General features: G+C 56.9%; 4 protein-coding genes across 4 annotated transcripts; 1 reads left to right on the plus strand and 3 right to left on the minus strand.

Moving 5' to 3' along the window:
* Positions 1-549: 549 nt before the first annotated feature.
* On the minus strand, positions 550-2,396 carry MFIFM68171_10524 (uncharacterized protein; the record flags this gene model as incomplete). The annotated part of the gene is made up of 3 exons (XM_071065943.1): positions 550-994; positions 1,051-2,290; positions 2,348-2,396. The coding sequence occupies 3 exons, from the start codon at positions 2,394-2,396 to the stop codon at positions 550-552; spliced, it is 1,734 nt and encodes a 577-aa protein (XP_070922044.1).
* A 1,045-nt stretch (positions 2,397-3,441) lies between these two features.
* On the minus strand, positions 3,442-5,409 carry LCB2 (serine palmitoyltransferase component; the record flags this gene model as incomplete). Its single annotated transcript, XM_071065944.1, has 1 exon — positions 3,442-5,409. One exon carries the CDS (start codon positions 5,407-5,409, stop codon positions 3,442-3,444), a length of 1,968 nt encoding a protein of 655 aa, XP_070922045.1.
* Positions 5,410-7,553: 2,144 nt separating this feature from the next.
* On the plus strand, positions 7,554-9,886 carry MFIFM68171_10526 (uncharacterized protein; the record flags this gene model as incomplete). Its single annotated transcript, XM_071065945.1, has 4 exons — positions 7,554-7,754; positions 7,895-8,478; positions 8,534-9,673; positions 9,757-9,886. 4 exons carry the CDS (start codon positions 7,554-7,556, stop codon positions 9,884-9,886), a joined length of 2,055 nt encoding a protein of 684 aa, XP_070922046.1.
* A 949-nt stretch (positions 9,887-10,835) lies between these two features.
* On the minus strand, positions 10,836-14,150 carry ARO80 (zinc finger transcriptional activator; the record flags this gene model as incomplete). The annotated part of the gene is made up of 4 exons (XM_071065946.1): positions 10,836-11,206; positions 11,280-13,027; positions 13,084-13,392; positions 13,468-14,150. The coding sequence occupies 4 exons, from the start codon at positions 14,148-14,150 to the stop codon at positions 10,836-10,838; spliced, it is 3,111 nt and encodes a 1,036-aa protein (XP_070922047.1).
* Positions 14,151-14,166: the final 16 nt, after the last annotated feature.

Raw genomic sequence — 14,166 nt, forward strand, 5'->3', positions numbered from 1 at the left:
TCTGGTTTCGGGGGCTTTTGGTCTTTTTTCTAAGAATATCTTTTATATTTTACCTACTTTTATTTGAACAGTATTGTTATGGTCACTCTGATTCTAGCCAGAGCATGCACATGTATTGATGGTTTAAGTCTGCTGCTTTCAGCATTTTCTCAAGGAGGTTGCATGTATATATCCCCTATTGTTGTGAAGAGCGCGAGGACCGGATGAGGCCGAAGCGAAATCGACAAACCCCCTGTTATAGTTTGAGATCTACAGGAGGCCGAGAACCGCGGTGCAAATTCTGTAGATGAACTTGGAGCAGCTTGAGATGTTGGCTTGGTTTATGACCTCTTTGGCCCTGAGGTAGCTGGCGGGCTAAGCATTCTATTAAGGATGCTGAGTTGAGACATACTTGCTGGTCGCTTTTTACTCTGTCAACGTGTTAGGGCGGAAGCCCGCCAATGTAGGAACCCAGAGCAGTAGATTAACAGATGACAGGCAAACAATGGATAAGACATCGCGAAAGCCACCATGAAATTCCCTTTGGGCGCCCTTCCACAACCTGTCGGGCTACCTGTGGTATCTCCCCGTTGTCGACTTATTCCTGGCTTGCTCAATGGTCCCCTTGAAATCCTGATACAACGCCTTCACGATACCATCGTCGACCCAGCGCTTCAAGATCTCGTCGACGAGCTTGTACTTCTGCTTTGGCCTCATGCGTTCTCGCTCTGCCAGCTTGCCCGGCGACATGTACCCGTCCTCATGTAGGCGGGTGTCCACCCAGTCCAGGAGCGCGTGTTTCCAGTGCATGAGGTTGTGCGCAGTCTCGGCATTGCTATTGCAGACGACGCCGATGAACCATTTTTTGGTCTCCTTAGGAATTTCATTGCCGTCTTCGTCTTCGTCGCATGACCCGGAGTTGGAGTCAGAATCGCTGTCACCCTCAACAGGCTCGAGAAAGGTGTCCTTGGTCGAGTCCTTGTAGTAAGGAGTGCCAGAAAAACTGATGACCCATCTGGAATCTACGGTTTAGTACTGTCACCTGCTTTGGGGGGAATATGCGCGACTCACGTAGCAGGGTGGTTACTCCTCCCGCAGGCACCACAAGTCTGATAGTTGTCCGGATTGCCCTTCACCAACTCTTGATTGGTGAAATAAGGTCGTGCCCGGAGCGCCTTGGTAAAGTCTGGTTTCCACGCTGACGATTCAAACTTGGACTGGGCAAGTCCTCGGACTTCATCGTCCAACTTCCGCCAAGCCATTCGATACAGCTCGTGGCCCTTTTCTGAGAATCCGGGGTTCACCTTGAACTGCACAAGCCACTCCACAACGTCTCGGAAATGATGCTTGAGCGGCTTGTGTGAGTGCGACGTAAACTGGAGCGGTATGTCCATGTAGACCTCGGCTGGGATGCCGAGGGGCTCATCGCTGTCGTCCACGAGGAAGTCGTCCATGCTCTCATCTGAGTCGCTGTCACCGTCATCGCCTGTTGCCGTCCGCTTCTTTTTCTTCTTCTTCCCCTTCTTGTCCTTCTGCACTTCTTCCTTAAACTCGAGGACCCCCTCTTCGTCATCCTCAAACTCATCCAGCGCCGGGTTATCGGAGTCTGTATCGTAGACCGCCTTCATCGGCGCCTCCTCTTCGGATAGCGAAGGCTCTTCATTCTCCTCAATAGCTTCACCGGCACGCTTCCGGCGAAGCAGCTCTCGCGCCTTTTCTTTCGCTGTGAGCGGCTTCCGTCTAGTTCGCCGGGTTCTCATTGACGACGGCTCCCCGTCCTCGTCATTCTCCGTAGTGAAGGGGCTGGAAGGAGCGTTCCTCCGAACAAGCCGCCGCCGCTTCACAGGGGAGGAATATCGGGGCTGCTGATCGTCGTCATCATCGTCGTCCGAAACGATGGCTCTCTTGCGGCTAAGGCGGTTGCCGGATTTCGGGGTGACCAGAGGTTTATCGTCATCATCCTCCTCCTCGTTGCCGTTGTTCTGGTCCATGGTGGTAGTGGAACTCTTGCCCGACCATGACGAGTCTGACAGTTGGCGCTTCTTGCCACGCTTTGTATCCCGAACAGGAAGAACTGGTTCCTCGTCTCGAGAGGACACTTCCGAAGAGGAATCCTCCAACAAAACCCTCCGCTTCGTTGCGCTTCCACCTATCTGAGATGACGCCATGAATGAGGAGGGCGGGACCTTCGGTGAGCTTTCCACGGCAGCCGCATGCCTGACTGGCGAGCTAGAGGAATTAGCGTCCTCCCCGGACCCATGTATTGTCTTTGGTTTGGGCGTCTTGATGACGGGCCTCACCCGCGACCGGCCTAGAGAATTGCATCAGTGCATGCCACTAGTGGATTCAAAAGAGATTTGAGGTTTACCAAGCGTAGCTTCTAGCGTTTGTTGTCTTGCTCTGTCGGATTTCGCCATCTCGTCCTTGAGTCAAAAGAGAGAAGTAAGGAAAGGCGTCTACTCTCGCTAAACGAAACAAATTTAGCATCTATTTCAAGTCGAGATGTGGATGACAGCGGCGCGATCCGGTCACAGCCCCCTCTTCACAACGACCCCTGTCATGCTGGCAGCCGGATCTGTTGCAGATGATTGCGGATAGGATGTCTCAACAAAGGGGACCCCAATCACGACAAAAAGAAATAGTGACACCGCAAGATTCCAACAACGCAAGGCACCGCTTACCCCGGAGAAGAATAGCAAGCCCGGCAGCTGCCACCAACGCAACCAAATAAGAGGAGCAAAATCTCGAGAAAGGTCGTGGCCGAAAGGAACTTGCGAGAAACAAAAGAGGCGGAAAGACCAGGCTGCGATTTCACCGGGTGGCGACACCACGTTGGCCCCGCCAATAGGTTGCCAGATGGTTGGCGAAAGAACGATGCAAGCCAACTGTCGCGACGAGTAGAACGCGAATCCACGTGACTTGGCGGGTGCGAGTTTCATTTCATTTAAATGAGGTCGTTTAAACATTAGAGATGCAGAGATACGCCGATACGATAGACGTCATCTATTATCCATATATATGCTTTCTGATATTCAAAGCCTTTGACCGCAACCGAAAACCTGCTGTTCCCACTGCGCCCCTTCTCCCAACTCCGCCCTCAACTGCAACTCCTCATGCTACCCATTACGTTGCTAATACGCCAAGCGCGAGTCATTGTAGAGGCAGCCAGGGGTGAACAGGGTTTCAAGAATCCGCCGTGTCATTGCTTCCGAAGCCCCCCATCATTAACACCCCCATCTCCCTCCCAAAAAAAAACCTTCAACATCTTAGACATTACCATCGACATCGACCAATCCCAGCCGTATTGCTATGCCAATAACAGCGAGACCCTTTGGCTGCATTATAACAGAGGATGCATATCATGTAGAGAACGAGATAAACACTGCCCCCCCCCCGGTTCCCCGGTCTAATATGTACACGCCACCAACTCCTCCATGATGACAAGTGCGAGATTATGGGCATTCACCTCAGTTGTTCCTTGGCGTCCTCCACGCCGCGGGCAATGATATCTTCTAGCTTCCACCTGGGCGGCTTGACGACACCTTCCAGACCGTTGGCCTTGCGCCACTCCTTCTCCATCTCGGGGGTAACGCCCGCGGGTAGCGGCTCCTGCCCGCCGGCGGCACCAGTGGAGAACTTGAGCTGCAGAATATCACCCACCTCGTCGCAGGCAGCCAGGAGACGGTCCATGTCGTCCTTATTGTGGGCAGCGGAGACGCAGAAGCGGGCGCGTGAGCTGATGAGAGGCGTGGCGGGGTAGCCGACAACCACGACCGAGATCTTGCGCTTGAGCATCTCGTGGCTAAAGGCCGCCATCTTTCCGGGGTGGTACAGCATGATGGGGATAATCGGAGAGTCGTCGTGGCCGTAGACAATGTACCCAAGACGCTTGAGACCGAGACGGAGGTACCGCGAGTTGAAGGCGATGCGTTGCAGGCGGTCCTCGCCCTGTCCAGGCACGAGCTCTCCGGCGATGATCTTCAGCGACGCCAGAATTTGCATCAAGACCGACGGGGCAGGGGATTCACCGAGGAGCGTAGCCGCGTTGGTCATTCTGAGCCCGTCGATGATGTGCTTCTCGGCCGCAACGTAGCCGCCGTTGGCGCCAAACGACTTGGTCAAAGTCCCCATGAGGATGTCTACCTCGGCCGTGTCTACGCCAAAGTAGTCGCAAACACCGCGCCCGTTGGGGCCCAGCGCGCCGATGCTGTGGGCTTCATCCACGTACAGGAAGAACTTGTACTTCTTCTTGAGCGCCAGGACGCCGGGAAGGTCGACCATGGTACCCTCCATAGAGTAGAGGCCTTCGACAGCTACCAAGATCTTCTTCCAGGGCCTATGGGTGCGTGGTTGCCCCTGAGCGATGGCCTCGCGCAGCTTCTTCTCCAAGTCGTCCATGTTGTTGTGCTTAAACGACCGGATGACGGCCCCCGAAAGACGGGCGCCAATGCGGATCGACGCGTGGTTGAGCTCGTCCGAGAGAATGAGGCAGCCCTTTGACACGAGAGCGGGGAACGAGCCAGCGTTCGTCACGAAACCCATCGAGAACACCATGGCCGCAGGCTTGCCGACAAACTTGGCCACCTCGCGCTCAACCTCGAGGGCCAGATCGGTCGTGCCCGCATCGGCGCGGGGGCTGCAAGTGCTGATGCCGTACTTGCGCACGCACTCCTCGACGGCGTCGGCGCAAGGGCCCTCTGACTGAGCAAAACCCAGGTAGTTGTACGAGCTCACGTTCAGCGTCTGCGTGTAGGTGCCCGTGAACTTGTAGGAGCGGTTGAAGTCGTCCGACTTGCGGTCAATGAGCGTGATGTAGCGGCCAGGAACACCCGTCGTGGGTCTGGCGAAGCAGTCGTCGAGACGCATCTTTAGCCGTCTGACGTAGAAGTTGTCAAAGTCGTCGTTGAGCGGGGCATATCCGTTGGAGGCTTTGAGCGTCTGATAATGCTTCTTGTTGCCGAAGCGCTTGCCGAAGAAATCCCTCGCGTGGCCGAAGAAGATCAGAATCAGGTAGCTGAGGTAGGTGGTGAGGACAAAGTAGTAGGGCGGCTCATCCTCGATGGGCGTCTCTAGTGGTTTGCCCTGATGGGCGCTGACATATCGGTGGCTTGGGCTAATCAGCGGCCCGAACTGGGCTTCGACACGCTGCTGCCTCTTTGCCTCGTCGGCCGAGGGGGGCTGGAAGAGCGTTGTCGGGGGCTCGTCGCTATCGAGCTCGCCGGCAGAGAGTGAGATGGTCGGCAGGGACATGGCCGAGGTCGTAATCTGCGGTGGCACGCCCTGCTGGGTCGCCGGCGGTTGTTCCTTGGGCTTTGACGAGAAGAAGCCGGCAAGACGGTTACCCTTGGACTGGGAAGGCCGCCGCTCGCCTGCCTTCTCAGGTTGCGTCATGCCGGACGAAGCGAATGGATTTGAGAGCTTTCGGGGCATCGCTACGAGCGCGTGCGCTGCCGTGCAGAGCTACTGACGGGTGTCTCGGCGCCAATAGCAACGGCTCTTCTAGATTGAGCGCGCCAATGGACGCTGTAGAGAGACAGGCTGTTAGTGAAATGCTTGAAGGCTGGCTCGGAACGAGTCGGGGTCTGGGAGTTGGGGCGAGGCGGTGTCAGATTCGCGACGCAGCGAGTTGACGGCGGAGCGGCAGAAGGTCGTGGTGGGAAGCGGCAACCCCCTTTTCCTAGCTCCGCTATCATGCAATTGCTGCTCGCGACCACCAAAACGAGGGAGCTCTGGGTTGCTGCAACCACGGGAAAGTCGGCAACCTACACTACTCAACTTAGAAGGACACGCAGAGACTCGTATCGTCTAAGACTCGAAGATACCCGGAAGTCGCCGAAAAAGGTAGCTGATGGTTGACGTGCAAGAGCACGCTGCAAAGGGGCCGATTAGACGGGCGTCTGCCGGGCACACAGCTATCGATGGTCTTCAGAGAGACCTCGGGGTCCGGGTTAGCCCTCGCCTCGGGTTCTGCACGGCTCCGCGGGGAAGGGGCTCGTCTTGAGGGTTTAAGAAGCAAGCATGGGAGACAGAGTTCGGCGAGATGTCCAGGGCGAAGTGGCCATAAAGAGGGTTCTGGGTAGACGACCAGTGAAAACAGAACTGGGTGCAAGGGACCAGGAAATTGTCGAACGGCGGATTGAACGGAGTGGGGCGGTGTAGCCACTGCGCAATTTGGTCCCAGCCCTGCGCCTTCGCTCGTTGGATCGCTGACGACGACCCCTGCTATTGTCGGACCCTTCCCGTGCCGAACTGTCCGGCTCCCGCCTCTGCTAACGTACTCGTACTACATATCGCCAGGCCCGGGGTATCCGATAAAGTTACGCGATTCAGAATTGGCAACTTATCTGGGGCGTCTTTCTCGTCCGACGGCAGAAGGGTAGCGTTAGCCTTCCAGCTGTCTTTGGCTACCTTACTCAAGACTCAGGCCGCATGCGAATAAGTGGAGAAACAAACTGCAGACTTGGAACATTTGCCTCTGTTGGTGCTAACCGCGTTAAGCTTGCAAGTACCGAGTCAGGGGCACCAATCGGGGAGTGAATCCTGTGGGGAAATGAGACTTGAGTCTGGAGGAAGCAAACTTGAGGTCTTGGGCCGGCTTTCCAGCCAAGAGTCTGGTACGAAGACTCTGGAATGGTATGATAGCAAATATCAAGTCCCTATGCCCGACGATGAGACACTTGCATGGCCGGCAATTGATTGTTAAGCCGCAGCAGGCTGCATTGCAGCGTTGGACCTAACGTTAGCTTAAATCCCGGGGGCCACGGCAGTCCCCGCGGCTCGTTTCGATGGCCAAAGGAGCGTCGCATTCGCATTATACTTTATAATAAGCGGTTGCGTCCTCTCGGGGTCGATATAGAGAGCGGCGCCCGGGCCGGGAAATGCAACGGTCAAATTGGCGACGGGTTTGCACGAGGGTGTGTCGTTTGGTCGTGATCGACCGTGGAAAGGAAGAACCATAGGCCAAGGCATCCTGTTCCACCTCTCGGTATATTCTTGCAGCCTCCCTTTTTCTTTATCTATATATATATAAATTTTTATTTTTATTTTTATTTTTTGGTCTTTGGCACGAAGGCTCTGTGTCCCTTCCGCACGCTTGCCCTGCCGTGGACCTAACTCACAAGCTCGAGGCCAGCATGGATGGGTAAGGTGAGGTATCTCATGTCCGCACCAAATGTGGAAGGGATGCACACAGTGGGTTCAGACCAGTCGGGCCAGTCCGGTACCTGCATGTCAGTGTGGGCTGGTGTGGTGGAAGGGATGCCGCCGCTTTGTGGCAAGTGTCGGCTTTGGGCCGGACTCGAGGCCCAAGGCAGCGGGTCGACCCCATCGGAACTCGGGACTGGAATTTCGCTGGCTCGGCAGCAACCTCGGGCAGTTGCTCCTCCAGTTTGTTTCACAAGACTGAAGCCCGGTCCGAACCTGTGTAGGTGCGTTCCGATCGTCGGAACTGTTGCCATCTTCGGGAGACCTCAGTGCACGGCGCGGGTTGCTCATTCTGGTTTTCTCTCTCCGTCTCTCCCTCGGTCTTCTCCCTTATCTCCCCATCCATTCCTTTCCGCACCACGCTGGGCAAGATGGCGGCCGCCGAGCTCTGGAGACATGAAAACCCCCAGGCAACTCAGATGTGGAAGTTCCTCCAGCATGTGAACTCCAAATACAATTTGAGTCCCAAGGACTACCCGGGGCTCTACAAGTGGTCGGTCGAGAATGTTAGCGACTTCTGGGCCGAGGTCTGGCATTTTACTGGTATCAAAGCTTCGGCGCCGTTTAATCAGGTGCGTCACTGCTTAAGGGTGTTTGGCTCAAGCTGAGTGAGGGAGAGCGCACCGCTTCTGCGGGGCAGCGCGGCCCCTGGAGCCTCTCACCCCTATTCCCCTGACGCTGTCTTCCGAGCCCACCTAAACCATTTCCCCAGGTTCTGCCACCCGCGGCGCCCATGTTCCCCAGACCCGACTTCTTCGCTGGTGCCCGCCTCAACTTTGCAGAGAATCTCCTCTTCCCGGCCGATGCCGGGATCGATGAATCGGCCACGGCTGTCATCACGGCAACCGAAGACGAGAGCCACCTCACCGAAACGACCTGGGCCGAGCTCCGGGAACAAGTCCGCCGCTGCAGCAACGCGCTGCGAGCCTCCGGTGTCAAGGAGAACAGTGTCGTGGCCGGTTTTGTTGCCAATCATGTGCAAGCTCTCGTTGCGCTTCTGAGCGCCGCCACCGTTGGTGCTATCTGGACGGGCATCAGCCCGGATAACGGCGTCAGCGCTGTACTCGACCGCCTGGTTCAGATCAGGCCTCAGGTGCTCTTTGCCGATAATGCAACGTTGTATAACGGCAAGGAGTGGTCCAGCAAGGCGAAGACGTTAGAGGTTGTTGAGGAGCTAAAGCAGCACGGCCTCGAGCAAGTTGTCGTCATCAGGGGCCTCAAGAACATCGAGACAGGCTTGGATGAGATTCGGGCTAAGGGCGTTCGGGCGGACGAGTACGAGTCGTTTTTGTGTGGGCAAGTACCCCATTTGGTGCGCTCATCTTAGTCTCCATCTTCTAACCTGTCCAAGATCGCCAAACTCGGCCCTTGTCTTCGCCCAGCTCCAGCCCTCTCACCCCCTCTATGTTCTCTACTCAAGCGGCACCACCGGCCTCCCGAAAGCGATCGTCCACACCGCGGCCGGCACCCTCCTCCAGCACAAGAAGGAACACTTCTTGCACTGCTCTCTGAACTCCTCTTCTCGTATGCTCTATTACACCACCACCTCTTGGATGATGCACCACTGGAGCGTATCTGCCCTCGCTTGTGGAGCCTCTCTAGTCCTGTACGCCGGCTCCCCCTTCAAGCCGCACGGCTACTCCTCCCTCCCACGCCTCCTCTCATCCCTGCGCGTCACCCACTTCGGCACCTCGGCCGCCTATCTCACCGCTCTCGAAGCAAACGACGTCCGGCCCGTTATCGACCCCACTCTAGATCTGTCCGCCCTCGAAGCAATCTACTCCACTGCATCCCCCTTACCCCCCTCCACCTTCTCGTTCGTCTACGAGGCCTTCCCCAAGAAGATTAACCTCGCCTCCATCACGGGCGGCACCGACATCATCTCCCTCTTCGGCGCGCCCTGCCCGCTCCTTCCCGTCCGCGCAGGCGAGGTGCAATGCGCGGGGCTCGGCATGGCCATCGCCGTCGTGGACTCTGCCTCGGACCCCGAAGACCCGCAGCTCGTGTCGCCCCCCGACGCTCCCGGCGATTTGGTTTGTACCAAGCCTTTCCCCTGCCAGCCGCTCACCTTCTTCGGCCCGGGCGGCCAGGACAAGTACCGCGCCGCCTACTTTGAACGGTTCCCCGGCCTGTGGCACCACGGCGACTTTGTGCGGATGGACCCGGCCACGGGCGGGCTGGTGATGCTGGGGCGGAGCGACGGCGTGCTGAAGCCCGCAGGCGTGCGGTTCGGAAGCGCCGAGATCTACAACGTCCTAGCCAAGTTCTTCGCCACCGAGGTGGCGGACGCGGTCTGCGTCGGCCGGAGGCGCGAGTCGGATCGGGATGAGACGGTTTGCCTGTTTGTGGTCATGGCCGAGGGCAAGGTGTTTGATGAAGCGCTGAGGAAGAGGATCGCCGAGGTGATTAGGCGGGAGCTGAGTCCCCGGCACGTGCCAGGGGTGATTGAGGAGGGTAGAGGGGGTGTTCCCAAGACGGGCAACGGGAAGAAGTACGTCGAACGACACGCAGCATGTCTTGCTCGAGTAGTCCTCTTCCCTTTTTGTGGCACCAGGTTGACTAACTTGCTCATAGGATCGAAGTTGCCGTCAAGCAGATCCTCTCCGGAATGCAGGTCAAGACGAATGCCAGCGTCGCGAACCCCGAAGCGCTGGATTGGTTCAGAGAGTGGGCGAGGAAGGCCGATGGCAGATTGCCTAACTAGATGTACTTGGGCGCAAAGTAGAGGCGGTGTATCGTGCCCTGTCGGAACTAGATATCTAATAGAGGTAAAAGTCGCCCGTTGCCTACTGCAAGTTATTCTTATCCTCGTTGTGGTTTCGGCTTAAACCCCAAATCCGGATTCCGAAAGAAGCCATGGTACCTCTCTTAACCTTTCTAATAAAATCATCTAGCACCATTTCACTGCCATTCCTCCCTTTTTCACTGTCCTTGGAGAGCACTACCTCTCTGCGGCTCTTAGCGAACATGTGATAACTAGACATATACCGGAATTCTTTGTCACGTTATGCTCCTTTTCTTTCTTTCTTTTTTTCTTTTTTCTTCTCTCATTCCTTGCAAGGCTCCCGTAAACTTAGCGGTCCCGATGAGCCCTAATCATAATTTCAGACCTGTCCCAGTTACCATCAAGTTCCCATTGCAATATAGCCGGCCAATAAATATGTACCTCGCCGGCTAAGACACATGAAATCTCAGCTAATTCCCCTTTTTCCCCTCCAAAAGAAAAAAAAAAAAAGAAAAAAAAGAAAGAAAGAAAGAAAGAAAGAAAGAAAGAAAGAAAGAAAGAAAGAAAAGAAAAGAAAAAGAAAAAGGGCCGTGTACGGAGGTGTCGTTGCAAAAACATAGCGTTAAAGGTGATAAAGAGGTGGTGTTCCTACCCTGCCACGCCATACCTTTCCGTTTCATTTTTCCGTTGGAGAATCCCTGCCCAGAGGCCCATTTGACATAAAATACATTGGAGCACCCAGAAGAAAAAAGAAAGGACAGAAACCACCGCAGCCAAACAAAATCGCTTTCCCGCTTTTTGTGCGTGCTCCATCGGCAAGAAATCGGGAAAAAAAAAAAAAAAAAAAAAAAAAAAAAGACAAACAAATAGCATGCTGGACGCAAACTCCATCTCATTTCCAGTCAGACCATATCGCATTATCTCCTTTTCAAAACCCATTCCCATCCATCCCAAACCCATGCGGATCCATGGGGTCCATCGCCATGTACTCGAGCAGATCCATCCCACCTACATTCACGCCCTCGGCCGTCATCGATACAGACGTGTTGTCAAGGTTCGAGAACAAGGCAGCACCGGGGGGGAGGTACCACATCTCGTTGGCAGGGTTTGCCCAGTCCGAGTTGTCAAACATGACCCCACTGCTGTCCGCCAACCCGCTGTTGCCATTACTTTCGATACCTGCCGTCCCGGCTGGTGTGGACGGGCCAAACATGGACGCGGACCCAGAAGGGTAGGGGAAGGTGCCTGTCGTGAGGTCCCAAGGGGTGGCCGAGATGTTGGCTGGGGTGGTGGAGCGTTCTAGGAAGTAAAAGCTAGGTTAGGAACGGAAGGGGGGGAGAGAAACGCAGCGTAATCAAAAAGGTAAACTTACCCGGACCGGGCCCGTCCCTCGAACGGGACCACATATCGTGGGCATGGCCGGCGTGCGACTGTAGCCCGTGGCCGTTAGCAGCACTGCCGTTGGCACCATCGCCGTGCGTCGCTCCTGGCGACCTGCCGTCTCCCGTAGACACGGGCGGTGGTGGCGCATGGATAAACCGGTTCCTAAGCCGGCTGGTGAGGGTTTCCAGCATGTCGGCAAAGCGGATCCCCAGATGGACGTCATCCACCACGCAGTTCCTAAGCGCGTCTACGGTCCGATCCATGAGGCCGATACTCATCTCGACGTCCGACTTCGGAGCACCGAGCGCGAATGTCTTGAGAAGAAACATGGCGCCGCTGATGATGCGGAAGTAGGTCCGGACCGGCGCGTGCTTGAGGTAATCCCCCGGCAGCAGGCCTTCGACAACGGTTCGAAGCAGGTTCCGGCTGCCATTAACAACCTCCCTGACGTACTCTTGGTCCTCGGCGCCGAAGCCGCCCAGCCGCCCTAGCGGTAACATGCCGTAGTAGTTCTGTGTCTGCGGAGACAGCTGCGGCCCGGAATGACCTGACACGCTCCCGCCCGTCCCCGACCCTCCCCCGGCGTTGCTGGTGCACCGCTCGACGACGGCTTGCAGCGACAGCGAGTTGATGTATATCCGGACGTACTCGTACTCAATGGTCAGGACGTGTCGGATGTAGGGAGGCATCCGGAAGCGCTCGAACTGGTTCCACCACTCTTTCAGCATGGGCTGGAAGTCCTTGAGAAGCTCGATGTATTTCCCGCTCTGGATAATCTCGGTCGTGTGTTTTCGGGACCTGAACAGCCTCTCGTTGCCCACCTGCATGGCATTACTGATTCCCGCCCAACAGTGGATGATTTGATCGTCCAGCTCTAGGTCGGGTATGTAGTTGAACGTGTTCGACAACGACGACGGGTTCGTCCCTGGCGTGGTCCCGTCGACGGAGTGGCGCCGTCTTTTCGAGATTGCGGGATCCGACTTGCGGAGCTTTTCCGGTACCATATTCGTCCACCCGAGTCGGCCAGCGAGCTGGCTGAGATAGATCAGCAGTAGTCTTTTGATGCGGCTGGCCCTCAGTCGGTACGATTCTTCTTCGTATTCGGGCCGCGTGATGGCGCCGGTCGCGAGCAGCTCGTCGATATCGTCGAAAACACCGAGCTCATATGCAAGCCCCATGCCCGTGCTCAACAACATCCAGCACATGCGATCGCTCCGCCAGGCTGGTTCCAGCCAGCTCTCAATCCTCCTGCCGCCAAATCCGGCTGCCCGCTTCTGGTTCCCCTCGGTATCATCCAGCTGAGACTCGTACGACGGCAGCATCAGCTCGTCGGTAGCCTCGTTTGGCGGGAAATGGAGCGCCCGCGGGTGCCACTCGGTCAGGATCATCAGGGACTCGATCGTCCCGAGCGTTCTCAAGCTGCCCCTTCGCAGGCCACGCCAAGGAGCAGTGCTCGAGTCTATATCGTCGGCTCCCGAGCCGCAGAAGCCGCCTCCAAACGCTTCCTGGCCCCACACCACCCGCTCGATCATGCCCCTGAGGTAGGTCCACAGCTGCTCGTGGATAGCGTGTGAACGGCAGTGGCCCCCGGTGCCCGTTAGGCGGCGGTACCGGGATGCTATCGTCAAGAGCGTCACCGTGAGGATCGGCTCCTCCGTCAACAGTGTCAGGTGGGATGCTGGGTTCTGGAACGTCGGCGGTGAGATAGGAGTAAGGGGGGATAGGTATTTGTAATAACTGTGATACGTCAGCTTCGGCCAGAAGCCCAGACGGAAGCACTGTGGCGGCCATACTAGTCTATATAGTCAATTGCCTCGGCTGCTGTGAACCAACCCGCGCGCACGAAACGGAATCTTCCCCATGCCTTGAGCGCATCGTTGTAGCCGGGCTCTGCGGACGGATCCCGTTTTGTCAGCTCGGGATCAATCGCCTGCTCCATATTCGGACCTTCTTGCCGCGAGGTATGGCGGCTATTATATCTCCCCGGTGCAATGGTAGTGGATGGCCGGTGTGATTCAGTATCCTGGCGGGTGTGGTGGGAGCTGCGCTGTGAGTTGCTCCTGACCGGAGCCGGGTTCTCGTCCTGCTTGTGCGATGATGTGCTTTTCCAAATCCCACAATGTCAGCACTTCATGCTTGTCCAGACAGACGAGCAGCGCGGGTAAACGTGTACTAACTCTTCGGTGGCCGCCTTGTATAGCAGATCCAGCGCATCTTGAGGTCCGTACACCTCCCTCCGCATGACGGCGCGCGCCTCAAAGTTCTCGAGCGGCGTATTGGGCTCGCCAATTCCAAACTCGCCGGTACTGTTGCTGCGAGCACTCTTTGGTCCATCGCCCGGTCGCCTGAGGGGTTGTGGCCGGCCCTGACTGCCGCCGGGCGTAAGGGGCACGTCGCTATACAACCGGCGGTCAAGGGTGCTAGCCGCTGGCGAGTCGGTCCCGCGCATCTGCTTGCGGCCATTTCGGAGGATGTAGTCGTCGTGGTCGGCGTCGCCATCGAGCGAGCCGTCGTCGATCTTGCGCTTGCGGCGCGTGGCGCTGAAGTAACATTCCTTGCTCTCACGACGGCAGCGCACGCACGGAGGGTCGTGGGGGTCGTCGACGGAGCCCAGGTCGCAGCGGACTTTGCGACGGCGGCAAGGTATGCAGGCCTGGTAGACGCGCTTGTGCTGTGGCGGCTGCACTTGATGAACGACCGGTGACGGCGTGGCGGCGGATGCTCCGGGTCCGGCTCCACCCCCCCTCCCGGAGGGTTGAGGGGGAGGAGCGGGTCCCCCTCCGGAGGACGTCGACGAAGCGGCGACGGGGGATATGGGCGACACGGAGATCTGCAGCGACGGGGCGCCAAATTGCGCCATGACGGGCAGTTCGTAC

This window comes from Madurella fahalii (genome assembly GCF_045866475.1).
Source record: "Madurella fahalii IFM 68171 DNA, scaffold_6, whole genome shotgun sequence".
NCBI lineage: Eukaryota > Fungi > Ascomycota > Sordariomycetes > Sordariales > Madurella > Madurella fahalii.